This window comes from Vanrija albida (assembly GCF_041260175.1).
Source record: "Vanrija albida strain AlHP1 chromosome Unknown contig_2, whole genome shotgun sequence".
Taxonomy (NCBI): domain Eukaryota; kingdom Fungi; phylum Basidiomycota; class Tremellomycetes; order Trichosporonales; family Trichosporonaceae; genus Vanrija; species Vanrija albida.
In genome coordinates, this window is record NW_027191421.1 from 2,492,285 (window position 1) to 2,519,388 (window position 27,104).

Below are 27,104 nucleotides of genomic sequence, written 5' to 3' on the forward strand. Positions count from 1 at the left end.
ATCAGCATGTTGTCTGTCCTGTCCATAGTCCACTCAAGTTTTCATTATGCATTGAGAAGAGCATTTCTGTCTGCGGCGCGGCGCTGCGCTACGCGCCTGGTCTAGTCTAGTCTCCGCCTCACGCCGCCTAAGCCATGGCATAGCCGTGCTGCTCGACGACGTCGCGTGCCTGCTTGCGCTCGTACCATCGTCGGCCTTCGTGCGCACCGAAGCTTGTTCCGGCAATGGCGAGGAGGGTGAAGAGGTCGCGGAAGCTGAGGGCCTCGGTCTGGAAGATGTGCTGGAGGAGGGGGACGTAGACGAGGCCGAGCTGGCACAAGAAGGATACCGAGACGGCGAGGAAGAGCATGCGGTTGCGGAGGATGGGCGTGGTGATGCCGCGGTTCTGGATGGCCGACACGAGGTCGAGGAAGACGAACCCGGTGAAGGTCATGGTCTGGTCGCGGCGTGACATGCTGCCGTCCTGCAGCTCGCGGGCGTAGATGAAGAGTGTGCCGAGGATGATCATGGTGGCCGAGAAGCCGACGCGGACAAAGACGGTGCGGTTGAGCACGCCCTGGTCCTTGCGGCGCGGGCGCTGGCGCATCACCTCGCGGCGGGACGGGTCGACGCCGAGGGCCTGCGCGGGCGGGCCGTCCATGAGGATGTTGATGAAGAGGATCTGCATCGCGTTGAGCGGGTTGGCGAGGCGGAAGAAGGTCGAGAGCGTGATGAGGGCGAGGGCGGCGACGGCCGTCGAGAGCTGGAAGGATAGGAAATTCTGGATGTTGTAGAAGATGGAGCGGCCCTCCTCGACCGCGGGGAGGATGGAGCTGAAGTCGTCGTCGACGAGGATGACATCGGCCGCCTCCTTGGCGACATCGGTGCCGCTGCGGCCCATGCTCACGCCGATGTCGGCCATCTTGAGCGCGGGAGAGTCGTTGACGCCGTCACCAGTCATGGCCACGACGCCGCCGCGCATCTGCCACGCCTTGACAATCGCCATCTTGTGTCGGGGGGTCGTGCGTGCGTAGACGGTGACGCCGGGGACACGCTCGATGAGCTCGCGCTCACTCAGCTGGTCAATCTGCGAGCCGAGCATGCAGCTCGTGTTGGTACCGTCGGCCGTGCTGGGGGTGACCTTCATGCCGATGTCACGGGCGATGGCGAGCGCAGTGGGCTCCGAGTCACCGGTGATCATGACGACCTGAATGCCAGCAGAGTGGAGAGCCTTGATAGCGGGAGCAATGCCGCGACGGGGAGGGTCGAGCATGGCTTGGAAGCCAGTGAAGATGAGGTTGTCCTCGTCGCCGCCCTTGGCAAAGCCGTATGCCATACCGATGACGCGCAGAGACTTGTTGGCAGCCTCCAGCGCGCGGTCGGTGATCGTCTTGCGCATAGCAGCGTCAAGCGTAGGCGTCGACGAGTCGTTGATGTAGTAGAACTTGCAGCGAGCGAGGACAGACTCGATAGCACCCTTCATGTAGACCATGTCGGCACCGCCGTCCAGAGAACCGGTGACAAACATGGTCTTGGTCTCGGAGCTGAATGGGACCTCGTTCTTGCGGACAAAGTTCTTGCGCTCGTCCTCCTGGCTGAGAACAGGGAGGAGGTTGATGAGCGCGACTTCTGTGGCATTGCCGACGTTGATGCCCTGCTCGTTGCGGAACGAGTTGTTGCAGATGCTGCCGATCTGGGCGGTCTTCTTCAAGGCAGGCGAGGGCTGGAAGGCAGCGACGTCTGGGTGTCTGGGACCGAGGCGGCCAAGGGACTCGAGATGGGGGTTGAGGTCGAGCAGGTCGTCAACGGTGTACATGTGCGTGACGGTCATCTCGTTCTTGGTGAGGGTTCCGGTCTTGTCAGAGCACACGACGCTGACACTGCCGAGGGCTTCGACCGAAGGAAGCTTCTTGACAATGGCCTTGCGCTTGGACATGCGGAGAACACCGAGGGCGAGGGTGACAGTAGTGACGATGGGCAGGCCCTCAGGAATGGCCGCGACGGCAAGAGAGACTGGTGGGTTAGCAAGGGCCAGCGACCAGCGACATTAACCCACCTCCGATGGTGAACATTTCGATCCAGGAGCGGGACTGGATGACACCGATGAGAACGATGAGGCCGATGACACCAAACGAGAAGATGGAAAGCTGCTTGGCGAGCTCGTCCATGGACAGCTGGAGCGGGGTGCGCTTCTCCTCGACGTCCTGCATCATGGCGAAGACAACACCAAACTCCGAGTCCTTGCCCGTGCCGACGACAATACCCGAGCCGTGACCTGGACGTGAGTTGGAGTACCGCCAAACAAGGATCAACTCACCACTGCGGACAAGAGTACCCATGAAGGCTATGCAGTGGCGCTCGCTGAGGGCGACGCCGCCGCCCTCGCCGTGGGTGTCCTCGCCTTCACCAGCAATGCACTGCTCCGTGGTCTTGCGCGCAGGGCGAGTCTCGCCAGTGAGAGCCGACTCGTCAATCTCGAGCTGGACCGCCTTGATGATACGGATGTCTGCCGGGATTCGGTCGCCGACAGAGAAGGTGACAAGGTCGCCGGGAAGCAGTGTGTTGGCCAGGGGCGAGTGGGCGTGTCCGTTCCTCGAGGAGGGTCAGCACGGTGGCCCCCGCACGGGCAGTAAACACGAGCGACTAACCTGATCAAATGGCAGTAGTGGGGGACGAGCTTGTTGAGCGCCTCGAGCGACTTTTCCGATCGCTGCTCCTGGACGAATCCGACTGGATGTTAGTTGGACAGAGTTTCCACAACTCACCCGTCAGGACAATGGCCACGGCGATGACCACGCAAAATGCGTCGTCGTAGTTGCCCATGAGGGCAGAAACAAGCGAGCTGCCGAGCAGCAGCAGGATCAGAGGGTTCTCGTACACCTGCTTTGCGAACTTGATCGCCAGCGACTCCTCGGGCGGCAGCTCAAACTCGTTGGGGCCGTACTGGGACAGCAGGCCCGGGACGGCCGACGACTCGAGGCCTTTTGTCGCGTCCGTGTGGAAGTCTTTGATCGTTTCCTGCAAAGTCAGCGGCGCGACCCCACCACAACCCACCTCCACACTCTTGTGTGCGTACACTGCGCTCGGCGTCGCCTGCAGTTTCCTCGCCTCGGCGGCGGCCTCGTGCTGGGCGACCTCGGCATAGTCTCTCTTCCCCGTGACCTTGCGCACAAAGTCGATAGCCTTGGCGAGCACGCCGCGGTCCGGCTCGGCGAGCTCGAACACATTCGCGCCGTCGTGCGGGCCTTGGAGCGCAATGGGGCTCTCGTAGGGATTGGCCAGGTCGCCGCGCGTCGTGCTGCGCGAGCGGCGGCGCTCGCGCCGCAGCGTCGTAGAGTACATGTACCCCGCGCTCGGGGTGGGCACGCCGCCGTCCGAGTCGGTCCCGTCGGCGGCGGCATAGTCGTCGACTGGGGGGCGGCGCGCGTCGCGCCCACTGCGCGCGTACGCGTTGGAGCTCGCCGAAGCCATCTCTCCGTCCGGGCTGCCGTCCTTTGGCGTCGGCGTGTGGCGGCGGTACGTCCCGTTTGGCGTCTTGGGGCGGAAGAGGTTGTTGTCCATCAGCCGGGCCGGGTGCGGGGCTGGGCTGGGACAAAAGTTGGACGGTGGGTGGAGGCTGCGATGGGCCGCTTGGGGGGATCGTCGTTGGCGGGAGGGGGGGGGGGGGGGCGCAGTCTATCGGGACGCTGGGTGCATGCCCGGTTTGCGGGAGAGGTGCGATGTGATGGGAGGAGTAGAGATGCAGACGAGTGACGAGCCGGGCCGAGACATGCAAGAGTGAGTGGATCGTCACGAGGACTTGAGATGGCGGGCGAGGTGCCGCGGTGGAGAGCAACAACGCGCGCCACGTTGTAAATCGCGGTAATCTTTGCTCCCGTTCGTATTGACTTGTTCGGCTTCAAGCGGCAACCAAAAACGACAACACATTTACGACGAGCAGCGACGACTCTTCCAGATGTGGGCAAGGAGCGGGAAGCGGCACGGCAAGGGTGAGAGGATGGGTGCCTCATGGCCCAGTTGCAGGCAGGAATACGAGGCAGCAGGTGCCATGGGCAAGGCGTGGTGGGATCTCAGCCACACGGTGGCACGTACCCCGGCTTTGATCCTATTGCCTCATTGTGGCCGATGGACAGCGGCCGCAGCCATCCTTCCATTGGTGCCGCAACTGCCCAACACTGAACGTCGTAGCAAGCAGAGAGCACGACAACCGCGGCGACCACCGCCGCCCGACATGACACCACGATGCAAAGCTAAACACCTGCTAAATCGCGACTAGAATGCTAGAATGATAAGATTACAAGGCCGTCACCCTGTGCCTGTCAGAAATAGCTAAAAGCACGCAAGCGACTCACCACGGCCAGCACGGCGTGCTCGGCGTCCATGTCGACGCGGTACAACTCGCCCATTTCCTCGGGCCACGAAACTTCACGTGAGGCCGCAGCGTAACCCCATGGGCGGGTGGCGGAGAACTTCACGTTTTTCGTCTTGCGCGTCTTCTGCGCAGCCATCTGCTCGTAGTCGAGCAGCATGCCCGTTTCGAACACGTCCCCCGGTGGGCGCGACGTGTCCTGCAGCTCGCCGAACGTGATGGGCCATGCTGTTTCGCTCGCCACGACCTCCACAGGTGTCTGGTCGTCAGGATGCCGCGAGCCGAGCACGGTCGGATGATTCGGGGAGCCGATACCGTAGTTGGCCACGCGGAGGGTGTACCTCCTCCGTCCGTCGTCGGCGTTCTCGCCATCCTCCTCCTTCGGGGCCTGTATCAGCACCGCTGAGAGACCGTACACCGACGCGAGCACGTCCCCCTGGTCATGCCACGCCGACCAATCGGCCAGGTCGACCCAGTCGGCGAGTGCGAGCGGTTTCCTCGCCCCTTGCGCCAGCCGGCCCAGCAGCCTATCGATGCGGATCATCGCGGCGTACCCGTACGTCTCGGAGGCGGCTGCGATGAACAGCAGCGGATGCCCGGCGCGATGCGCGACATCCGCGTCCGTGTCCAGCTGCGTCGTCCACTGCGATCCCGCCTCCATCGGGAAGCGCAGGTGCCACTTGATCGCCGCGGGTCGCACCTCGCTCGCCAGCTCGACCGGCATGCCAATGAGATCGAGGCTTTCCTGCCCGCAGGCCACGGTATCGGCGTCGCCTTCCAGCCCCGGCACAAGCCAGCGCACATGCACCCCGTCGGCCGAGTCCACGTCCTTGTCGTCCCCGCCATAGCGCGATACGCCGACGGCGAGCATATCCCGCCCGTAGGCCGGCACCCAGGCGTCGACCACGTCCCTGCCCTCCTCGTCCTCTTCCGCGTCCATGACCCGCTCCCCGGTCCGCCAGTCCCATACCGACATCTTGGAGGAGGCCTGAGGGCCCAAAATGACGATGGTGCCCTCTACTGTGAGGTTGAAGTCACAGTCGGCCCACTGCCGCGCGCTCTCGACGTCGTAGTCGTCCGGGTCGGGCGCGTCGAACAGGTCGTTGAACTTGAGCACTGGGTGGAGCGCCTGCGGGTGGGGGAAGAGGTCGGTGCCGAGGTCGTCCAGGTCTAGTCCGGCTCGCGCCGGGTCGAGCACGTAGAACCCGTAGCTCTTCTCCACCATGACGCCGTCGTCGACCGTCTCGGTGTCAAAGCTGCTCAGCACGAGCACGTTGTCCGCCGGCGAGATCTGGAGCGTTTTGAAGCTGAAGCCAGGGCGGAACGTCCAGTTGCGTAGAGTCTCGAGCGGGGCCTCGGGCGGAAGGTCACGCAGCGTGGACAGGTCATACACGCGTATTGTGGTGGACATGGGCTCGACGAACTCTGCGCCGTCCGCCATCGAGTCGTCGCTGTCCCCGTCGTCGACGTCCGTGTCGTCGTCGGATCCCTCCTCCTCGCCGCCACTACTTCCGCCCCCCGACCCGTCACCCCCTGCCGCACCCTCGCCCCCCTCCTCATCCCACGCGACGACTAGCAGCCCGTGCATCAGGCGGAAGAGGTTGACCTTTGCGCCGAGGTCGAGCGGGTCGACGCGCAACGGGTCCACCGTCGCCCAGCGGCGCTGCACTTCGACGAGGCGCCGCAGCTCGTCGTTCGGCAGCAGGTCGGGCCGCATGTCGACATCGCGTACGGCGTAGTACGCCCGCCGGAGCTCGAGCTGCAGCGCTGACGACGAGGCCACGACGTCGTTGAGGTTGGCGCAGGTCTGGGGTCAGCGCGCCGCCCCACGCAGCACCCACCTCGCTCGCGTGCAGCAGGCTCCGCCAGTCGAGGTGCCCCAGGATCTGCGCTACGATAGACTCCTTGCCGCGGTTCTGGAGCACGCTGGCGGCGGCGGACATTGTGGTTTGGGCGGTGAAATGAGGAGTGTGATTGAAGCAGGGCGATAACATTCTTTGCCAGGTACGTCACTGGCTCGATCGATCACCACTCAGTTGCCAAGAACCAGACGCGTCCGGCCGCGTCCATTCCGCCTCCCGCCAGCGGCTATATTATCTCGATGACCGCGTCTTCGCTTCTTTCAACCAACATGTCTGCGACCGTCCTAGCCTCCTCAGGTCACGACAGCATCGCAGAGGCCATCCTCGCGCACCTCCCGTGGCGCGATGTGCTCTCGGCGTCGGCCGTGAGTCTTCCTCCTCGCCGGCTCGCTGACCCCAGACCTGCAAGCACCTCAACCGCGTCGTCGGCGCCAGCGCGCATCTGCAGCTCCCCCTGCGCAAAGCGTTCTACGGGATCGAGAGCGTGCCCGACCTGCCCGGCGCGCCGGGCGCCGCCATTGAGCGTATGGTCGACGTTCAGCGACGCTGGGCGCACCTCCAGCCGAAGCGGATCGACATTGTTCCAACTGAGGAGATGCACGGCGCCCAGTGGGTCATAAGCAACGGCTTCCTCGTCCTCCCAACCCACTCGATCAACGCGCCGCCAGAAATCGTCTTCAACTCAGATTCCGGCGCATCAGAGCCCATCGGTGACGAGTGCACAGTGTACGACCTGCGCGGGCTGCGCGACGCGGCGAGCCTCAAGGACGCCCCACGCTGGACGCTGGCCTTTGGCTTTGAGTACGACAGCATCGCGGTGAATGCCGCGGACGAGGTGTTGGCTGTGTGCTCGCTCGAGATGCAGCCTGGGGGCGGTCCCGAGGAAGAGGAAGACGAGGACGAGGACGACGAGGGCAGCGACGAGGGCGACGGCGGGTTCACTGTTACCCGTAGGGTCCACTTCTTCCGCCTCGCTCCACCCCCGTCTGGCACCGAGCCTGAACCCCATCCCGCCGCCCCTGGCCCGGTTGAGCGCTCGCGCTGGATCGAGGTGATGGACGAGGACGAGGACGAGGAGGCGCGCATCCACGGGCGGTGGGCGATCCAGCTGCGCTCTGGCGGCGTGCTCTGCGCCACAGAGGGACTCAATGCTGGCGTGCACCTGATAGACTGGAAGACTGGGGCCGACCTCATCGTGAGTGGAACAATGTGCACGCTGACACCAGGACGCGCAAGTCAACATGATGCACGTCGACAGCGCCGACTTTGTGCCACAGCCATCGGGCGTGCTCGCCGTGAGCTCGTTGGATGCGCGACGCTTGGGCGCGGACTTTCGGGGCATGCACAACATCGGCGTTGTGGGGCTGGTGGCCGACCCGCGCGAAACGCACCACGGGAACGGGGGGAGCGATGAGCCCATCGGGCTCAACCCGGGGTTCCGCACCGATGCGCTGTTCTGGACCGACGGCGGCGGTGTGCGCGAGGACGGCCCGGTGTGCCTCCCGATCGTGAACCGCGAGTACACGGCCCCTCCGTTGCCCCCGGGAGTTGTGGTCGACGAATACGACAATGAGGACCCTAAGCGAGACCACTTCTTATCGCTGCTCTCGGTGGCGGCGGACGACGAGGGGCGCCTCTTGGGCATCAACGCCACCAGCAGGAGGCAGAGCTTGGTCGCTGTGCTGCGTGCGGACAAGCTGTGCGCGGCGTTCGCGCAGTCGGTCGCGTCGCGGAGCACGGCCGAGGGGGCCGATGGCCGCCGGTATACGGACCATGCCGAGGTGCCGCTCGCGGCAGCCACTGTCGACTGGGACTTCCGCTCGTTCTCGCGCAGCCTCACGGCTGTCGCGGGCCTGCGCGGGCTCCAGATGGAGGAGTTTATGCGGCAGCGCGTGGATGACAGGAAGGACGAGACGCGGAGTGTGCTCCGGACCGCAGCGTATGGCCACAACGTGGGCGCTGATGTCGTGCACGAGAGACCGCTCGGCACCGTTGGGGTGGCAGACAGGGGGGGCGGGGTCGCAGACAGAGGGGGCGCGCTCGCCGCCACGCCTCAGCGTGCACAGCTAGCGGGGAAGGCCGTCGCTCTCGGCGACCCGTGGGACGACGCACATGTCGCGGGCGAGGAGATCAGCACGCCGTTGCTCGGCGACGTGGACAAGCCGGTGGTTGAGGTGGCGCGGGAGGTGCGCAAGGCGGTGAAGGTGCCGAAGGGGAGAGTGGAGGCGGAGGACGGCGACGGCGACGGCGACGGCGGTGGCGACAAAGACGACGACGACGATATGCACGACGACGCTGACGATATCGACGACGGGGACGACGACGAGGACCCGCCGTACAACCCCTTGCCGAGCAAGGCGCCACAAGACTACACGACGACGCGCGCCGTCAGCCGGCCCGGGACGGCGGCCGAGCTGCTGCTGAACGACGGCATGGGCGACGTGCACGCGTTGCGCGTGGACGCCGAGCACGCGTACCTGCTGACCGTGTCGTGGGAGGGCAGCCCGCGGGTGGTCGTGTTGTCGTTCTAGCCGCGCACTTTGTTTACTTTACTATGCATATCTATGGCGCAGCCGCGCTCCAGCCCCCCAGCCGCCCTACAACTTGTAGACGTAGCGCTCGCCGCTAACCTTGCCATTCTTCATGTCCTCAAAGCCGGCGGGCACGTCGTCGAGCCCGCCGCGGAGCACGACGGGCGGGGGGCGGATCCCGCGGGCCAAAAGGTCGGGGTAGCGCTTGAGCGCGCCGGCATAGAACTCGCGGTCGCCCGGGATGACGGGGACGGTGACGGGCGGTGCGGCGCGGGGGCTGATGGTGAACGGCTCGTCCGTCATGTACGTGTACATGAGCTTCGGGACGAGGCGGACGTCTGGGCGCAGAGCGGCGGCCGCGGCATCCGGCACGAGGGTGAGGTTTAGCTGGCCGCCGGCGTCGCCGAAGACGCGCGCGCTGATCGCCTGCGAGGCCGCGTCGCTGATCGTGTCGAGGCCGAGCGCGACGCCACCCGTCACCTCGCGCACGTGGGCCACGACGGCGTCGGCGCCGGCGGCGTAGTCAAACACGTCGTCGGCGCCGTAGCTGCGCACGAGGTCAAAGTTGCGCGGGCTGGCGACGGTGGCCACGCGGTAGCCGAGCACCTTTGCGAGCGCGATGGCGACGAGGCCGACGCCCGTGCTGCCGCCGTAGATGAAGTACTGGGGCGTGAGCGCGAGCGCGGCGGGCGAGCACGACGCCGAGCGCAACTTACCCAGCCCCTGTCCGGCGCGCCCTCCCCGTCAGCGGGGAGAGCCACCCCCTGGCTCTGCACCAGGGCCTGTATGCTCGTCCCGAGCGCGACGCCGAGCGCGGCGGCCTCTGGGAGCCCGACGCCGTTGGGCACCCGCCAGACGAGGTGGGCCGGCACGCGCAGGAACTCGGCATAGCTCCCCCGGTCCTTGAACTTGCCGCCATGCACGGCGCCCGCGACCCGGTCGCCCACGGCCAGCCCGCTCCCCTCTGGCGCCGCGACGACAAACCCGGAGAAGTCGCACCCGAGGATGTCGCCCGCGCGGCTGAGGTACGCTGCGTGCTTCCAGTCGGTGGGGTTCTGGCCCGCGTACGCGACCTTGACGAGGATGTCGCCGGCGTGCGGCGTGGGCACGGGGACGCTGGCGACGGTGACCCCGGTCTGGGGTTAGCTGCGGGGCGGAGGGGGGGGCGCACCTCTGCGTCGTTCTCGACCAGCGCGCGCATCGTCTTGGGGATGTCGACCGGCATTGCTCTTGGTGTCGTGGGGTGTGTAGTGCAGTGATGCGATGCAGCCAGCTGCAGCAACTTATACCCCCTCGGCTCCCAGCTCGGTGCCCAGCGGGTGTGACGCGCGTTCGGCCCGATAGCACTTGACCGAGGTGCGGTCGGTCATCACCCGACCGCCGTCGCCCTCGCGCGTGTGCGCCTACCCAACGCTACTGCCATCGCGCACAGCTGACGCACCACGAGCGCTCGGCGCTCGGCATACCCGAGCTGATTGTCAGCCCGCATGACTGTCGCCGCCGGCATGGCGCTATCGCCGGACGCCGCACGCAGGGGGTTGTTGCCGGCTGCGCCCCGCCGGCGGTTTGGCGGGCAACATGGCACTAGAGCACTCTGGCAACCGACTTGTCCACGTGGCGCCCGGTGCGCTGCGCGCTGCGCGCTGCTGCTCTGCCCTCCGCAGCGCCGCAGCAAGGTAGGCCGCAGTGCAGGCACGCGCGCACGCATGGACACGAGGCCGGCCGAGTGGCATGATGGCGGGTGCGAGCTAGCAACTCGCCCAACTCGCCGTCCGCCACAGTCGTCGCCGCAAGCCAGATCTCGTACCTCCTACTCCCCGTCGTCAGCACCGCCCCCACAACACTCAGCTGCACCCAACCCCACTCTAACCAACGCCGCTGCACCAAACATTACTCTAATCGACGGCCTCCCGCGTTGAATTGCATAATCTATCTAACTACAGGTAACAACCTACAGAACATTGTCGTTTTCCGCGATATCAGTTATGTACATATCTGTCGGCGACGCGACAGTGTTTAGGGCTGAACGACAGTGCGCTCGTTGCCACCCATCATGACGAAGATGTCGTCGGCAGGGTGACGGTAGAGGGGCTGCTTGAGCATCTTCTGGTCGAGGTAGTGACCAATGAAGCCCATCGAGCGACCAAGGACGAAGAGACCGTTGAGAGTACCGTTGCGGAGGTACTCGGTCGCCTCCTCCTCGGTGAAGGCACCGCAGCCAGTGAGCAGGTCGCAGAACGAAGCGGCAATGGCACCGTCGACGTTGAGGATGAGGGTAGACGACTTCTGCGTGGTGACGTCCTCGACGGCGAGGGCAAAGTCGAGGGTGCGGTGCGAGGGGAAGTGCTTCTTGACGTAGTCGACGACAAGAACGACACGCAGGTCGGGGTTGGTCTTGGACTTGATCTTGTGGCCAATACCGGGGATGAGCTTGTTGGCCTTGCGCATCGAGTCGACAAACTCGCGGGGCGAGAGACCAGAGTTGACACCGCGCGAGAACTCGGCGGCGGCACCGTCAAGAGCGCCACCGAAGCGGTCACCAATGGTGAGGAGACCGGCGACGAGCGACGAGATGAGGTCCTTGCCGGCACGGGCAGTGATGATGGTGTTCATGGCACCCGAGACGGCCGGGCCGTGGTCGGCAGTGAGCTGGAGGACCATCTCGATGAACTTGGTGGCGTACTCGGGGAGACGACGCTTGAACCAGAGGAGCGAGATGACACCACCGATACCAATGTTCTCCTTGAAGACGTCCGAGATGCGCATGCCGGCGTACATGAGCTCCTGGCCACGCTCGTCCGAGATGGTCGAGATGAAGGCGGCAGGCTTGCGGATGAGGCCGAGCTTGGAGGCCCAGTTGTAGTCCATGGGGATCTGGGGAGCCTCCTTCTCGGGGACGGGGACAATGGTGCCGTTGTCAATGAGCTTCTTGTAGACGGCCGTGAGGACCTCGGGCAGGTCCTCGAAGGTGTCGGGAACAATGATGCCAGCGGCGCGCATGGCCTTGTTCTTGGCGTCGGCAGTCTCGAGGTCCGAGTTGGCCATCGAGCCGGCGTGGCCGAACTGAACCTCCGAGGTGAACATCTTGGCGCAGGTACCGATGGCCCAGGCGACAACAGGCTTGGTGATCTTGCCCGACTTGACGCCCTCGATGACGCGGTACTCCTCGGTACCACCGACCTCTCCGAGAAGGAGGATGAGCTTGCACTCGGGGTCGGCCTCGTAACGGAGGATGTGGTCGATGAACGAGGTACCGGGGTAACGGTCACCGCCAATGGCGACACCCTCGTAGACACCGTTGGTGGTCTGGGCGAGGATCGAGTTGAGCTCGTTGGACATACCTCCCGACTTGGAGACGTAGCCGACCGAGCCGGGGCGGTAGAGCTTGCACGAGATGAGGTTGTCCATCATACCACCAGTGTTTCCGATACGGAAGCAGCCGGGCTTGATGCCACCGACGGTAGCGGGGCCGATGATGATGACGTTCTTCTCCTGGGCAAGGTGGAGGATCTCACGAGCGTGGCGCTCGGGGACACCCTCGGCAATGATGCCGATGGCCTTGATCTGGGGGAAGGTGAGGATCTCGAGGGTCGACGAGTAGACCGAACGAGACGAAGCGAAGTTGACAACAACGTCGACGTCGGGGTGCTTCTTGATGGCCTCGCCGACGGTGGTGTAGACGGGGAGGAGAGTCTCCTTCGTGCCCCAGTAGAACTTCTGGATGTGGTGACCACCGAAGGGGTAGATCATGGCAGCGACCGAAGGGGTCTTGCGGCCACACGAGAAGTCAAAGTCGAGCATGCCCTGGATAGCGCGGGGCTGGAGACCGAAGACGAAAGAGCGGGTCTGGGCGTCGAAGGGACGGAACCAGGGGCGAGTGCCAATCTTCTCAGCGTCGAAGTGGACGATGTGGTCACCGGGCTGCTCGCGGCTGCCGTCGGGGTTGATGGCACCGACGTTGGCACCGGCGCGCTCGGGGCCGCCGTTGGCCTTCTTGGCCTTCTCGGTCGAGGCGTCGATGATGGCGGTGAGGTCGGCCGACGACGAGACGCGGCTGGGGGCAGCCGAGGCGTCCTTGAGGAGGCCAAGGGCCATGGGGACAATGGCGGTGATGGGCGACTCGGGGCCGTAGACCTTGATGGGGACACCGAGCGACTCGCCGCAGAGGCGCATGGCCTTGAGACCCTCCTGGTAGTTGGGGCCGGCACGACGGACCCAGATACGGGTGTTGTGGCGGATGAGGCCCTCCTTGTGCTCCTTGAGGGCGCGGATGATACCCTTGAAGGTGGCAGCAACGTCGGAGAAGTTGGCGGCACCACCACCAATGATGAGAACCTTGCCGTTGGGGAGGGGCTCGCCGCGGGTCATGAGGTCGAGGATAGTACGAGCGTACTCGTACGTCTGGCCCTCGGTGGGGGCACCCGAGTACTCGCCGTAGTTGGCGAGCTCGTGGGCAAAGCCAGCGGCGGCAATGGCGTCCGAGTAGACGACCGAGGCACCACCACCGGCAACCATGGTCCAGACGGAACCCTTCTGGTTGAGGACGGTGAGCTTGAGCGAGGCACCGGTCGAGGCGTCGAGCTTCTGGATGTAGGCCTCCTCCTTGGTGAGGTCACGGCCGAAGGGGGCGGGCCAGACCATGGGGGGTCCGCGGTCAGCCTTGATGGCGCCAGTGGCCGAGGCGGCCGCCTGGTCACGGGCAACGGCCCACTTGGGACCGCAGATAAAGTCGGCAGTCTGGTCGAGCTTGGCGGCCATGTCGAGGTAGTAGATCTCGGCGGGCTTGCCGTCGACGGGGTCGAGGCAGATCAGGGGGTTGATCTCGAGGTAGGCGAAGTGGAGGTCAACGTAGACGGCGTAGAGGCGGATGATGAAGTCGGCGAGGACATCCTTCTTCTGCTCGGGAACGTGCTCGAGGAGGGTCGAGATGACGACCTCGCGCTTGGGGAAGGGCTTGCCAACGGGGAGGAGGAGCTTGAGCGCCTTGGCGTCGACGTCTCCGACGTCGACACCACCCTCGTGGGTGAAGTAGATCCAGTCACCCTCGCGAGTCGAGTTGATACAGACGTAGTACTCGGTGTTGGAGGGGTGGGGGAGGAAGGGCTCAAGGATGAAGGTCTTGAGGGTACCGGTGGTGTGCTCGACCTGGACGGGCTTGCCGGCGCGGTCCTCGATCCACTTGCCAGTCTCCTCCCAGCCCTTGTTGAGGCAAAGGAGGCCGGCCTTTCCACGACGCTTGATCAGCTGGTCGGGCTTGCCGACGAGCTTGTCGGTGAAGACCCATTCGGGGAGGCCGTGGCCGGGCTTGATGGGGGGCTGGAGCTGGTTGGTCTCCGAGTCCCACTCGACCTGGGCGACCTTGACCGGGACGGCGGTCGACTCGGTGACGGTCGGGATGGGGGTGGGCGAGCGAGTGAGCCAGAAGGACACAAGCTGCTTGGCGTCAAACTCGCGGATAGCTGGGAGGGGTGTCAGTGGACGTTCTTAGATGTTTACAAGACGTCACCAAGGCCCGAGGGGACCTCGGATCCTCGGGCGGAGGAATGGGTGGTAGAGTTGATCCGATGTCAGAGTGGGGGGAGGGCCACCTGATAACAACACGTGAGGCCGATTATCAGGAGCGCTATTGCCGCAGCCCAAGACAGAATAGACCAAGAAGGGACGGTGCAGGGCAGTGCACGGTGTTGCACGGGTGACGGACTCGCAGGACGACTCACCCTTGGTGGACATGATGGAGTTGGATTGACGAGTAGATGCAACTGTGACGTGTCAGCGATCGTCATTGCCGGGGTAACCGCGGCGCGGCTCTCGACGCCACCAGCGCTGCCGTCTTCGCTGCTTGTCGCTGCTCGCTCGCTACTCACGTCTAAACTACTAAGTGTGTGTTGCTGCAGAGAGCGACGACGACGACGACGGGGAAGAAGAAAGCGGAGGGTGGGGGGGAATTAAGGAGGAGAGAGAGAGCGAGACCCGGTGAGGGGTGGGGGCGTAAGGAGGGTGTACCGATTCACTAAAGCTACAAGAGCTAAAGAAAAAGAAGAAGAGGGGGAGGGGGATGGCATGCATTCTTAAAGGACGGCACTGGGGGGGACGGTGGGTGGTGGTGGTGGCCGGCCGGGGGGGTCGCTGGCTGGGTGGGGGGGCGGCCGTTGACGAGCGAGCCAGCGAACGACAGCCAGCCAGGTCGCCGACGACGACTCGCGCCCGCCCCGCCTGCGCCGCGCCCGCGAACTCGTGCCCTTGCCCCAAACGTACACGGCCTGCCGCCCGCCCGCCTGGCTGCCGCCGCCGCGCCCTGTATCCGTCGCGTCGCCTGCCTGCCTTTTGCACCCACCAGCCAGTATTTTTCCCCCACAGCCATGGCACGACGGGCCCAGTACCAGAAAAAAAAAGGAGCCGCTGGGTGGCCTCCACCCCTGCCAGCATCACAATCTCCCCCAATCCGAGCCCATGATGACCCTGTCGCCCTTTCGCGTCGTAGCACAAGTCGTGTCATGTTCCCATCACCGTCCCCAATCCCCACTGACGGGACCAAATTCGCTCACCGTAACGGCTCCCCCAATACAATGATCCCAGACGGCACGGCCCTGGGCTCGCCTGGCTGCAAACGACACTGTAGCAGCCAGCCAGAGCCGCCAGCACGCGCGCGCAATCTAGGCCGCCCGCGTCAGGGAACGGAGACGTGCGGAAAAGACAACATTGCTGCGCCAGATGGTCTACGGCCGACACGTGAACGGCAGGCACGCGGGTCTGGCGATGTTGGGCCTGTTGGGGAGGAACGAGGCTGTCGCTCGCTTGGGGATGTGCCCAACTGACCCAATGCAACGTCCTTCAAGCAAGCGACAGCCAGTGGTGGTATATAGCGAGCAATGGCAACGCAACGCTGCCCATGCACGCACGCCTCGTCGCTATCGACTGACCCCTCCACTACCAGCGTCCCGACTATAGCGACGCGCGCCGATGCCACTAGCTGATTGATCCCCACGATTAAACCAGCCGGGATTCAAGTGAAATCCGAAACAGCGTCATGGCCGAGACCGGAGATAAGACAGGCACAAGTCTAGCAACAGCACCCAGGTGTAGCATTACAAGACGACTCTAAAGACTCATGCTCAATGCAAAAAAGAGGCGTCACCAACCACGCCGAGATACTGCCCAACTCATCATCATCGTCGTCATGATCATCTCCCACAGTCTGTGCGCCCGCGAGGGGGGCGCCGCCACTGCTGCACGCCAACTCGGTAGCGACCAGCTCGGCAAACAACAAGCCAAGCTCGGAACGCCGGCTCCGGCTCGGGGCTCGCGCGCCCACCGTCCCACCGCCCCAGCCTACACCTACACGTGCGGCGGGGGCTGGGGGGCGCCGATGCGAGCGAGGTAGGTACGCCACACGTCGTCAACAAAGCGAGGATCCGTCTGGGGCGCGTCAGTAAAAGGCTGATCGTCGAAACCGAGTCAAACTCGGCTCACCTGCAAGAGGCGGACGAGGACGTCGGCAAGGTCCTGACGTCCGAGGGGAGCTGTTGACCGCGCGCCGTTGGCGAACGGCGTGGTGATCGCGTCGCGGAGCACGGCTGCGTCGGCAGCGTTCACGTTGCTGGGCGACTGCGACTGCGACATCGGCTGGGGCACTGGGTTGCCAGCCGGCGCAAGACGCGCCGCACGCCGGGCAGCCTGGGAGGGGATAGGGCCCTGTGGCCCTGCCTTTGGAGGGGAAGCAGGCGCACCCGCTGCCGGCGCCGGCACGGGGCCTGGGGCCGACACAGGTGGTGCCGGGGGCGCGCCGGCACCGGGGACACCCAGAATGCTGCTCAACAAGTCGTCAACAGTCTGCCCCGGGGCGTACGATTGGGCGGGCAGAGACGCGGGTGGGGGCGCCTTGAGCGGGGGCTCGGACGAGGCGGCCGGTGGGGTCGCTGTCTGGCGCACTGGCGGGGGCGGGGTGTACGCGTTGTGGAACGGAGGAGGGATGCGCTGCGGCGAAGGCGGGAACGGGCCCTGGTTGGGGAAGCCTTGAGGCGGACCGGGAGGGAAGCCGGCAGCGCCTGGGGGGAAGCCAGATGGTGGCTGCGAGGGGAAGGCTGGGGGAGGACCGGGCAGAGGAGCGTTGAGGCCGGGAATTGGAAGGCCAGGGAGTTGGAACGGACCGGGGGCGAACGGTGCTGGGGGGTACGCCTGCGGTGCTGGGGCTGGGGGTGCCGGCGCAGGCGCAGGTGCACTAGGCAATGGTGACGCCGACTGAGATGCCGACTGGCTGCCCGAGACCTAGTAGATGTGAGCGACGGACACGGGCTTGGGTACTCACTGTCGTCAGGCCCGAGAACAGGCGCGAGAAGCCGTCCTCGCTCGCGCCGGTGATAGGCGCCGGTACGGCAGGCGGGGGCGGGGCGGCGTCGGCAGCGGCGGCGGGCTTGGCTGATGGCGGGCCGCAGACTCTGCAATGTCAGAGAAGCTCGGGCAGCTCGGCTCACTTGAGAATCGTGTCGGCGAAGCGCTGCACATCGGCGGAGTCTGCAAACCAGATACCGTACGGGGCCTCTGAGGCGGCGTCAGTGGGTGCGACGGCGGTGGCGGCGTAGCATCACGCACTCTCGCCTCTGCGCGACACCTGGAGCATGCTGGCGTCGATGACCTTTGCCTTCATCTCGCCGGGGACAAGGGGGATGGTGACGTTCTTAATGGCCGCGCGGTTGAGGAGGAAGAGGGCGTACTCGGGGGCCTTTGTTCTGGGCGAGTCAGTTGCGCTGCTATTGTTCGAGCCGGGGGCGAGGTGGCGAGGGTGGTGAGCGGCGAGCGGCGAGCGGCGAGGTCGCCAGCCCGACTCGGCGTGAAGAGCGGGCCGCGCACGCCCCGCTTCCCCACCGCACGCCGCAGCCTCGCCCCCGGCGCCAACGCCGCCATAAGCAGCAGCACGCACCTCCGCACGACAAACATCGAGCCCTCCTGCTTCTGCTTGATCCATCTGTCGTCGCCGTAGTGGTAGATGACGGTGTATGTCGCCGTGTCGAGGATCTCTGCGAGGGCGTTGTCGGCGCGCTGCACGGCGCGGAGGTTGGTCGCGTGTCGGAGGGCGGCGGCGTCGGGGCCGGGGCTGGCGGGCGGCCTGGCGGCCATGGTCGTGTGGTGTGTGATGGAGGGAAGAGGGATGCAAACAATGCGGCGTTGACGACTTGAGATGGGTACGAACAAGGTTGGGCGAGTGAGCGAGCAAGCGGTGGCGCCTGGCCGGGCGGGTTTCGGAGCGAGTCAAGGCCAGGCGGCCAGGGCGGGGCACGTGTTGATGTCATCGGATCAGTCAGACTCGAGCCGGAAGTCCAAGTCAACCGGCATGCCGGCGCCATCTCGTTGTCTCCTCACTCACGATGCGGCGGCTCGCAGCAATAGCGGCCCAACGACGAGCGTACAGCGCCACTGCAGCCCCACCCCGCGTCTTCACGCGCGCCTCGCTCGCGTCCATCGCCGCGGCGCTCGACGCGCCGAACCGCCTCCCGCTCTCCGCGCTGCCCCCACACCCGGCCGGCCTCCAGACGGCAGCGAAGACGCCGAGGCCTCCGCGCGAGGCCGGCGTCCTCCTCCCGCTGTGCAACGTCCGGGGCGAGGCGCACGTGCTCATGGAGATCCGCGCCGCCGGGCTGCGGACGCACGCGAGCGAGGCGAGCTTTCCCGGCGGCAAGGCCGAGGAGGTGGGTCGGGGGTGTGGGACGGGTGGATGGCGAGCTGACGCCCCCAGACCGACGCTGACCTCGTCGCCGCGGCCCTGCGCGAGACGCACGAGGAGCTCGCTCTCCCGCCCGAACACGTCCGCGTGCTCGGCGCCCTGAGGGAGGAGTACAGCCTCGGCAACCTGAGCCGCGTGTGGCCCGTCGTCGTGGGTTCAGTGGCGGACGAAGCTGACAGAAGGGATTTGCAGCTTCGCACACGGGCGAAGGGCTCGCCGACGACGCGCCCCTCCCCGACCTCGACTTGGCGACGCTCGTCCCCGAGCCGGGCGAGGTCGCGGCCATCCTCCCCCTCCCCCTGGCGGCGCTGAACGACCGCCGCCGCCACGCACCCCACTACTTCAGACTCGACGGGCACAAGCCGTACTGGAAGATCCGGTGCGAGGACCTCTGCGAGCCCCGCCTCGACGACCAGGAGCACCTCGAGATCTGGGGGCTTAGCGGGTGGTTTCTGTCCCGCCTCGCAACGAGGCTGGGCTGGACAGACACCCCGCCCGTGTACCATGCCGACGACGACTCGGTGTAGCGTAGCGTATACATTGACGTAGCAATATCATCTTGACGCAGATATCATCTTGGCACGGCCGACGCCCATTGTAGATGGCAAGAATGCATTGTGATAGACTAGTACCAAGGGGCATCTTGCTATTGTGCTTCTACGCCCGCTGGCTCGCGCTGCGCGCTCGACGCCGCTCACTCTGTCTGGTTGAGAATCTCCGTGGCCAGCCCCTGCTGCCCGGCGTCATCCGCCACAAACTTGGCCGCAATCTCGGCCCACCACTGGCTCTCGCCCTCGGACAGCGGGCCCTCCTCGTCCTCGACGTCGCCGACGAACCGCTCAATGTCGCGGGGACCGATGCGGCGCGGGCCAGGCGGCACAGACTGGAGCGTCTCGACAAGCGGCTTGGCAGTCTCGTCGCCGTACTTCTCCTTGGCACCCTCGACGCCGTCGAGCACCTGGCCAGAGTGGACAAAGTAGCACACGCGCAGCTGGAGGAGCGCGAGCGTGCGCGCCAGCAGCTCGGCGTCCCACCCGGCCGGGAACGGCGGCTCGAGCTTGCCCGGCGCCGGGACGGGTGTCTTCCACCCCTCGCGCTTCGGCAGCGGCGGGTACTGCCAGCCGAGCGCCTGCGCCGCCTTGTGCGCGTACGCCGCACAGTTGTCCAGCAGCTGGCCCTGGTTGCGCTGTGCCGTGTCGTTGATGGGCGCAAGGCGAGCGCGGTTCAGCGACGTCCGCACCAGCTGCATCAGGATGTGCGGCCGGAACTCGGCCTGCGTCCCGAGCGAGGGCAGGTCGAGCGCCTTGCCAAATGTGGCCGTCGCCGAGGTGAGGTGCGCCCAGGCCGACTGCGCCTGAGGGGACGGGCCAGCGGGCCCGGCCTTGGCCTGGATGATCAGGCGCGTCGCCGCCTCCATCTCCGTGTCGGCAAGTGTGGAGAGGATATCCGCGCGGACCGACGGGTCGTCGGGCGGAGACGCGTCCAGGTTGGCCAGGAGAGCCGTGAGCGCACGCGCGGCGCCCTCGAGCCCCTTCTCTTGTCCGCTGCCGGGCTTAGCATCCTTGCGCGTCAGCTCCCAGTTGATCGAGTCGAGCGTGAGGAGGAGCTTCATCTCGGCGAGCGTGAGCTCTGCCTGGCGACCGGGAGGGGCGAGCGACTCGGCGTAGCCTAGCACGCCCTTGGACGCTTCCTGCGCGTTCTCGGTCGGCATGACAACCGGCTCGGCAGCCTCCCACAGTGTGCTCTGCGTGTCGACGAACGTCATGACAGTGTCGACGAACGCTGAGGGGGTCGGGTACGTGACGGCCGTGACGCCTTCAGCAGGGGGCGAGCCAGACGGCGTCGCGTCCTCGTCCTCGTCCTCGCCCTCCTTCATCTCGGCGTCGCCCTCAGCGTCGGCCGGTGGCGCCTCGCCCTCCTCCCCAGTGCCGTCGGGCACCTCGCCCGGGTGCTCCTTCGCGAACTCGAGGTACTGAGACTGGGTCATAAAGACGGTCTGGAGCAGGGTCATGGCGAGGTCGCGCAGCTCCTTGACGCCGCCGGCCGCCGCCGGGCCCTCGTACTCCTCCGTCAGCTCGGCGAGGCTCAGCAGCGCCTGCGAGAGGTTGAACGCTGCGTCGCTCTTGAGGTTCGGGTCCTCGGCCTTGTCCATGGCGTTGCGGTACAGCGCGATCGCCGAGCCGTAGATATCGAGTGACGACGGCGGGAGGTAGAACTGCGACGCGAGCGTGTACTGGACGCGGGCACTGGGGTTAGCTGGAGGCGCGGGGCGTGGCTCACAGGTTGAAGGTCGCGTCGTACGTCTCGCCAAACTGCATGGCCTTTTGGTACAGCTCCGCGGCCTTCTCGTAGAACCGCTGGGCCTGGGGAGTCAGCGGGGCAAGGCGTGTAGCTCACCTTCTCGCCGTCCTTGTAGCGCTCGCCCTTCTCCTCATGCTCGACGCCGCCGTCAAACGCCTCGTCGTACGTGTCGTAAGTCAGCTCCTTGACGACCTTTTTGGACGAGCGGCCCGCGGGCGACTCTTCGTTCCGTCTCTTGGCAGGCAACCTCGGCGGCATGGTGGTTGTGGTCCGATGAGTCAGGCAGGTGGCGACGTTGTGAAAATGTGGAGGAGCAATGACGCAGGGGCCGTTGTGGTGTTGGTCTCTCTGCTCGCTGACCACAAGGTCGAGTGGAAGAGTCTGACAAGAGTTGAGATGAGCAAGAGCTAGCTGGCTCCGAGGTCGCTGTAGCACCACTCCCCTCCCTCTCTGCCTCTCTCGCTTTCCAGAATGTTGTTCCTCTCGTTGCCCCGGCGGAACCAACTCGACCGTGATCATCGTCATCCGACCTCCACTTTCCACCTTCCCTTGACTCCCCATCCCCCGCTCTTTCCGATCTACCATCCCACCTAGTCACCCCGCCGCCACCGCGAACGACGACAATGGGAGCCCTCTCCCTCCTCAGGCCGGTGGGGTACAACTGCTCGACGTGCGGGTACTGCTCCCCGCCGGGCCAGCGCAGCAGCCGCAAGAGTTCACGGAGCTACGGCAGTGGGTGTGCCGGCCCTTGCAAGCACTGACCCGCAGTGGTCGCCCCGTCTATGTCTCCGAGTGTGGGTGGCGCCGCATGACGCGACTGACAGTCAGTTCTACCAGGGCCTCATCGACCGTGGCTGGAGACGCTCCGGAGAATATGTCTACCAGTGGGTGGCGGCGTCGCGATGCCCAGCTCACTCACAGCCCCGACATGGGTGACACCTGCTGCCCGCAGTACACGATCCGCCTGGACGCGGGCGCGTTCGTGCTGTCCAAGAACCAGCGCGGCGTGGTCAACCGCTTCAACCGCTTCCTCGAGACGGGGCACAAGCCGGGCGAGGGTGGCGGCGACGAGAGCGCAGGGAAGAAGGGCGCGGCCAAGGCAAAGGGCAAGGGCAAGGCCAAGCCGTTTGATCTGGTCGAGGAGCTGCGTCTGCACCAGGTGGGGTATGGGACGGGCGAGAGCAAGCACAAGTTTGAGGTGGGTGACGATCTCCGCGTTCGGGCTCACCCAGCAGCTCGAGTTCGTGCCTGCTGAGTCAACGGACGAGACGTTTGCGCTGTACAAGCGCTACCAGATGGCCGTGCACAACGACGGGCCGGGCAAGAACTCTGTCGCTTCGTTCTCGCGCTTCCTCTGCGACAGTCCTCTTGGTGTTGGTGTCCAGCTTTGCAGCTCGTAGTCCGAAGCTGACCCGCGCAGGACGAGGACATCACGTACAGCCCCGGCGCCGATACGCAGCACCTCCCCCAACACTATGGCTCCTACCACCTGCTGTACCGTGTCAACGGCAAGCTCATCGGCATCTCGGTCATCGATGTGTTGCCTGCGTGCGTGTCGAGTGTCTACTTCATCTGGGACCCCGACTGGGCGTGGGCTGCACTCGGCAAGCTGTCTGCGCTGTTCGAGGTTGCCCTCGCGCGCCAGATGGCGGCTGCCGGTGCCGAGGGGCTCAAGTGGTTGTACATGGGTGAGTGGCTGACGTATGGAGTGATCAGCCATGCTCACAACCCAGGCTACTGGATCGCCGACTGCCCCAAGATGCGGTACAAAGGGGAATATGCGCCGTCGTTCCTGCTGGACCCGGGGACCAACCAGTTTCACCCTCTCACGACCAAGCTGGACACGTTCCTGCAGTCACACAAGGGCTACACTGCGTTTGCCGACGTCGAGGCGATGAGCGATAGCGATGTGAAGACGGCGGCGGCGGCGGTACAGCAGGCCGAGGCGAATGGGAATGGCAAGGTGGGTACGGGGCTGACGCTGTGCTGATGCCAGGCTGCTGAGGACCATGCCATGGGAGAGGGGAACGGCGGTGCGGGCGGCGACGAGTCGTCGGACGAGGACGCTGAAAGTGATGAGGATGCAGACTACCCCACGCCCCCGCCGCCGGGAATGCTGGACGTGTCGTCGCTGTCTGCCGACGCCGTTGGCGGCATCGTCGTGTTCAGCCCAGATGATTCAGGGCCCGGCCTCCTGCCATACTATGTGGGTGTCCAGCCTGCGCAGAGCTGACCGCAGGTGTTCAAGCGCAAGCTGAGGCCGGTGGGCCGGCGGCTGGTGAACGAGCTCGTCGCGGCGGTCGGCTTCGAGCTGCTCGCAAGTGTCAAGAACCGCGCGTTCAAGGAGAAGGGGCTGCTGTTCTTTGGCTAGGGCCAGGGCACCTAGTGTCCCTCTGTTGTAACTATTCTGCATCTCGCATTTCCTATCACTGCTGCGACGCTACCACTTCTCCTTGTACGGCCTGCCGTCAGCCACCTCCGCCCTAACACGCACCTGAGGTCAAGCTCGGCCGTCCACGCCGACGGGCGCTGGGCCACGAGGCCGAGGTACGCGGCGGCAATGTCTTCCGGCAGCAGGCGCGTGCCGTCCTCGCTCGGCGCGCCGGCAATGACCTTGCTCCTCTCGGTGAGGATGACGCCGTCGACAATGGCGTGGGCGACGTGCAGGCCCTTGGGGCCGAACTCGCGCGCGAGGGACTGGGTCAGCGCGCGGCGCGACCACGCGCCCGGGGCCATGGCGGAGAAGTTGGCCGAGCCGCGCAGGCTCATGGTCGCGCCGGTTACGATGAGGGTTCCCCACTCGTCTAGGGTTGGGGTGGCGGGGTGGTCGGCCTGCCAGGCGCGGATGAAGGCCTGGGCAAAGTCCCAGGTGGCGATGCTGCGAGCGAGTGAGCGAGTGAGCGAGCGTCAGTGAGCGGCGAGGGACGCGAGGCGTGGAACGCCGAGTGTCTCGAGTGCGGCGACACTGCCGCCACCTTCCTCGCCTTCCTCCTCCTTCCCCCTCTACGCTCGAACAACACCACCCCGCTGTGCGAGAATACTCTGCCCGCCCACCCACCCTGCTCGCTGCGCTCGCAATACTCACAAACTATCCAGCGTGTCCTTCAAATCCGCGTGCGTCTTGTCCAAAAACGGGCCCGGCGACCACGGCGAATTCGCATTCGCCACGCCCACGGCGACCTTTGCGCCGGGCCATTTGGCGCGCGCGGCGCCGATCGCCGCGTCGAGCGAGCCGGCGGTCCCGTCGAACCCCGCGGCGTGGATCCTGTCCTGCACGTCGTCGAGCTTGAGCTTTGGGAGCGAGGCGGGGAGCGAGCGCGAGAGGAGGAGCACGCCGTGGGTCTGGGCGAGCGCGCGGCTGTCGTCAGCGGTGTTGGGGCTCGGCTTACGCGATGGCTGCGCCTGTGCCGGGGCCGGCGCCGAAGACGATTGCGATGCGGGAGGCGGCCATTGTGGTCGGGTAGCGTTGGGTTGCGGGTAGCTTAGTCGACGACTGGCTTATGTACCACCCCGCGGGCACCTTGCGTCATTGCAGCGGCGTCTATGACGATGAATTGGTCGCCGCGGGGAATGTGGCAGCGCGGTGGTAGGCGCACGACGCGTGAGTTGCCGTTTCATGTGTCGAGTCTTGCCGGCGGGCAGGCCGAGTGGCCGAGCCACTGACTCGCCGTGTTGGACGCGGCGGCCGCAGCGGCGCGGCGCGGCGCAGTCATCATCATTGTTGTTGTGCGTCTCGCAGTCACTGTCACTGTTTGGCCAGTCTCGCCTCAGGGTCTCGCTACAGTGTCGATCTTGTCCACACAGGGCGGCTTATTCGCCAGTTTGAAAATTATTCAAACCATCAAGTGTTTGGGCTAATCAGGGCCTTAGTGTGCGTCTTGCGAGCTTGCGCCCCTCGCGCCTCACGCCTCGCCCCCCTTTGCTTGCTGTGCCCAACCCACCCCCTGACTCGCATCACCCATCACTCTTGCGCCCCGCCGCTCTCACGCCGCGCCGCCGCCACCCACCCCATGCACCCTCTTTCCTTTTGCCTTCCCTCGCTCTCGCACCCTGCCGTGACTTTATTCCGGGCACTCTTCAGCCTGGGCGCGCAGCGGGGCGTACCGTATGCCATTTCACTGTACCGACTACGACTGCGACTGCCACCCAGCCAGCACTGCGAGCACTGCCTGCCTGCACCCGCCCGCGCCGCGCTGCTGCCGCTCCCTCATTCCCTCCCACCCTCCCTCCCTCCCCTCCATTTCGCGATCAAAGCTTGCTTGCTGCTTGCTCAACACTCTTTTGCATCAAAAGCATTCAACGACGACAAGACTCCCTTCACGAACAACCGACGCCTTGCTCTAGACGAACGAGGTCACAAAAGACCCAAACCACAACCAGCTAGCACCACGCGACTATCGCCGCACGCCGCGCGCGCCGCCTGAATCACACGCAACTCGCCCGCCAGCCAGCCGCCCTAAGGAACCCCCTCTCTACGACAGGCAGTCTCCCACCCGGCGTGTCACACGCACGACGCCGTCGCTACCCACCCTCGACACCGACTCCCAGACCAACAACTCATTGCTCAACCACCCATGCCTGGTCGTAGCAACAAGATCACCGACCTCGCAAACCGCGCACTGCCATCCAGAGCACGGCGCGAACAGAGCGGGTCACAGTACGACTCTTTCGACCAGTACCGCAGGTCGCCTTCCCCCTCGGTAGCCTCGTCGCAGGACCACGCCCTGTCGTCAAACTACCACGGCGCTCCCATGCAGGAGGTCCAGTACCAGGACGACCTCCTCATCCCCCCGTCCCTCCCCTTCTCAGAGGTGACGGGCGGCCAGTACTCGGACCAGTCAAACTCGCAGCACTCGTCGTTTGTCTCGCTCACCGACCTGCGCAACAACTCGAAGGACAAGGCCCCGTCCCTCTCGGTAAACTATGTGCCCACAAAGTTTACAAAGCTCCACGCCCAGGGTGACTGGGCGCACCGTCGCGCAAAGGTCGGCGGTGGCCGTGACGCGTTCGCTGCCAATGCTCAGCGCATGGGCGACATTGGCACGGTCGACGACGACAATGGTCTCGTGTTCCAGCTCGGCAAGGGCGGCCTCAAGACAAAGCACAAGCCCAAGCTCAGATGGAACCGCTTCAAGTGGATTCTCTTTGGAGCAAACTCGGTGGTGAGTGCCGATGGCGGTGCGGCGGTGCAGAGGCGAGGAGGCGTCTGTGCGAGCACAAGCTGACACTTGTCCAGCTCATTCTCTACGGCCTCGGCACTCTGATCTCGTCGATTCTCGTCTGGCTCAACGTCTTCTACCAGTCGGACGTTATCCGTGTGGCCAACCGCACCGAGCTGATCCGTGAGTTGACGCGCCCACACGCGCGCGATGCGATCCCGCTCTAACCATCGCAGTCTCTACCATTGGCGCCGCGCTCATCACCTTCACGTCACTGCTCGGCTACTCGGGCATCCTCATGAACAACCGCGCTTTCCTTGCCGTCTACGTCCTGCTGTTATGGATCTGCCTCGCCTTCATCGCCGCGCCCGGCTACATGACCTACAAGCGCAAGACTTTCAACCTCGAGGGCAAGATCAACCTCCAGTGGTCGCGCCAGCTGGGTACCATTGGTCGTCTGCGTATCCAGGACGCTCTCCGCTGCTGTGGCTACTTCTCGCCCTACGTCGAGAACACGATTTCGCCCCTCTGCTACCCCCGCTCCAACTTTGACGGCTGCAAGAACCGCTTCCTCAAGCTCGAGCGTAGCGTACTCGAGAAGTGGTACACGATCTCGTTTGCCCTCATCCCCTCGCACATCCTGGTTATTCTCGCCGGCCTCCTGTGCTCCAACCATGTCACGTACCGCTTCGGCAAGGGCCTCACCCCCAAGCGCTACCGCCTCGACCTCGACTCGATGGCCATTATCATGAACGACTACGCGTCGCAGATTGCCGACCAGTACGGTCCTGGCCTCGCGCACGAGGTTGCCAACCGGTCGTCAATCCACTTGAGCGAGCAGGGCGGCTCGCGCCCTGACTCGCGTGCTGGCTCGCGCCGCGGCTCGATCGGCGGCGGCGTCGGCATTCAGACGAGCGCGCAGCAGCCCACGTCGCGCCTGCAGTACAGCCAGTCGTCGCACGAATACAACCACGGCGACAACGAGTCGCCGTTTGACCAGGACCGCAGCTACGAGAGCGGCGCGTATGACAATGGCGGTGGCTACAACGACAACCGCCTGACGATGCGCTCCGACTCTACGCGGTACACGGACATGGACGACGTGCCGGAGCACGAGGCTGGCAGCGGTCAGAACCACTCTGGCTACGGCGCCAACCAAGGCTGGGCGCGCTAAGCACCGGTCCA

General features: G+C 65.3%; 11 protein-coding genes across 11 annotated transcripts; 4 read left to right on the plus strand and 7 right to left on the minus strand.

The window, feature by feature from the left end:
• Positions 1-127: 127 nt before the first annotated feature.
• Positions 128-3,540, minus strand: PMR1 (High affinity Ca2+/Mn2+ P-type ATPase-like protein; the record flags this gene model as incomplete). Its single annotated transcript, XM_069351220.1, has 6 exons — positions 128-1,992; positions 2,036-2,254; positions 2,297-2,571; positions 2,628-2,709; positions 2,745-2,997; positions 3,034-3,540. 6 exons carry the CDS (start codon positions 3,538-3,540, stop codon positions 128-130), a joined length of 3,201 nt encoding a protein of 1,066 aa, XP_069211606.1.
• A 719-nt stretch (positions 3,541-4,259) lies between these two features.
• On the minus strand, positions 4,260-6,291 carry Q8F55_002628 (uncharacterized protein; the record flags this gene model as incomplete). Its single annotated transcript, XM_069351221.1, has 3 exons — positions 4,260-4,289; positions 4,332-6,155; positions 6,190-6,291. The coding sequence occupies 3 exons, from the start codon at positions 6,289-6,291 to the stop codon at positions 4,260-4,262; spliced, it is 1,956 nt and encodes a 651-aa protein (XP_069211607.1).
• Positions 6,292-6,479: 188 nt separating this feature from the next.
• Positions 6,480-8,741, plus strand: Q8F55_002629 (uncharacterized protein; the record flags this gene model as incomplete). The annotated part of the gene is made up of 3 exons (XM_069351222.1): positions 6,480-6,575; positions 6,620-7,405; positions 7,437-8,741. The coding sequence occupies 3 exons, from the start codon at positions 6,480-6,482 to the stop codon at positions 8,739-8,741; spliced, it is 2,187 nt and encodes a 728-aa protein (XP_069211608.1).
• A 66-nt stretch (positions 8,742-8,807) lies between these two features.
• Positions 8,808-9,966, minus strand: Q8F55_002630 (uncharacterized protein; the record flags this gene model as incomplete). The annotated part of the gene is made up of 3 exons (XM_069351223.1): positions 8,808-9,404; positions 9,458-9,877; positions 9,913-9,966. 3 exons carry the CDS (start codon positions 9,964-9,966, stop codon positions 8,808-8,810), a joined length of 1,071 nt encoding a protein of 356 aa, XP_069211609.1.
• Positions 9,967-10,757: 791 nt separating this feature from the next.
• Positions 10,758-14,471, minus strand: acl1 (ATP citrate lyase subunit 1; the record flags this gene model as incomplete). Its single annotated transcript, XM_069351224.1, has 2 exons — positions 10,758-14,200; positions 14,459-14,471. The coding sequence occupies 2 exons, from the start codon at positions 14,469-14,471 to the stop codon at positions 10,758-10,760; spliced, it is 3,456 nt and encodes a 1,151-aa protein (XP_069211610.1).
• Positions 14,472-16,076: 1,605 nt separating this feature from the next.
• Positions 16,077-17,855, minus strand: Q8F55_002632 (uncharacterized protein; the record flags this gene model as incomplete). Its single annotated transcript, XM_069351225.1, has 6 exons — positions 16,077-16,157; positions 16,212-17,006; positions 17,047-17,176; positions 17,213-17,279; positions 17,331-17,467; positions 17,659-17,855. The coding sequence occupies 6 exons, from the start codon at positions 17,853-17,855 to the stop codon at positions 16,077-16,079; spliced, it is 1,407 nt and encodes a 468-aa protein (XP_069211611.1).
• A 248-nt stretch (positions 17,856-18,103) lies between these two features.
• On the plus strand, positions 18,104-18,986 carry Q8F55_002633 (uncharacterized protein; the record flags this gene model as incomplete). Its single annotated transcript, XM_069351226.1, has 3 exons — positions 18,104-18,424; positions 18,472-18,609; positions 18,642-18,986. The coding sequence occupies 3 exons, from the start codon at positions 18,104-18,106 to the stop codon at positions 18,984-18,986; spliced, it is 804 nt and encodes a 267-aa protein (XP_069211612.1).
• Positions 18,987-19,153: 167 nt separating this feature from the next.
• On the minus strand, positions 19,154-21,018 carry Q8F55_002634 (uncharacterized protein; the record flags this gene model as incomplete). Its single annotated transcript, XM_069351227.1, has 3 exons — positions 19,154-20,705; positions 20,740-20,822; positions 20,857-21,018. The coding sequence occupies 3 exons, from the start codon at positions 21,016-21,018 to the stop codon at positions 19,154-19,156; spliced, it is 1,797 nt and encodes a 598-aa protein (XP_069211613.1).
• Positions 21,019-21,383: 365 nt separating this feature from the next.
• ATE1 (Arginyl-tRNA--protein transferase 1) lies at positions 21,384-23,131 on the plus strand (the record flags this gene model as incomplete). The annotated part of the gene is made up of 9 exons (XM_069351228.1): positions 21,384-21,492; positions 21,529-21,554; positions 21,589-21,644; positions 21,682-21,958; positions 21,996-22,133; positions 22,181-22,448; positions 22,494-22,723; positions 22,757-22,966; positions 23,000-23,131. 9 exons carry the CDS (start codon positions 21,384-21,386, stop codon positions 23,129-23,131), a joined length of 1,446 nt encoding a protein of 481 aa, XP_069211614.1.
• Positions 23,132-23,142: 11 nt separating this feature from the next.
• Q8F55_002636 (uncharacterized protein) lies at positions 23,143-24,211 on the minus strand (the record flags this gene model as incomplete). Its single annotated transcript, XM_069351229.1, has 4 exons — positions 23,143-23,167; positions 23,255-23,638; positions 23,846-24,118; positions 24,150-24,211. The coding sequence occupies 4 exons, from the start codon at positions 24,209-24,211 to the stop codon at positions 23,143-23,145; spliced, it is 744 nt and encodes a 247-aa protein (XP_069211615.1).
• A 1,123-nt stretch (positions 24,212-25,334) lies between these two features.
• Q8F55_002637 (uncharacterized protein) lies at positions 25,335-27,093 on the plus strand (the record flags this gene model as incomplete). The annotated part of the gene is made up of 3 exons (XM_069351230.1): positions 25,335-25,922; positions 25,997-26,102; positions 26,156-27,093. The coding sequence occupies 3 exons, from the start codon at positions 25,335-25,337 to the stop codon at positions 27,091-27,093; spliced, it is 1,632 nt and encodes a 543-aa protein (XP_069211616.1).
• Positions 27,094-27,104: the final 11 nt, after the last annotated feature.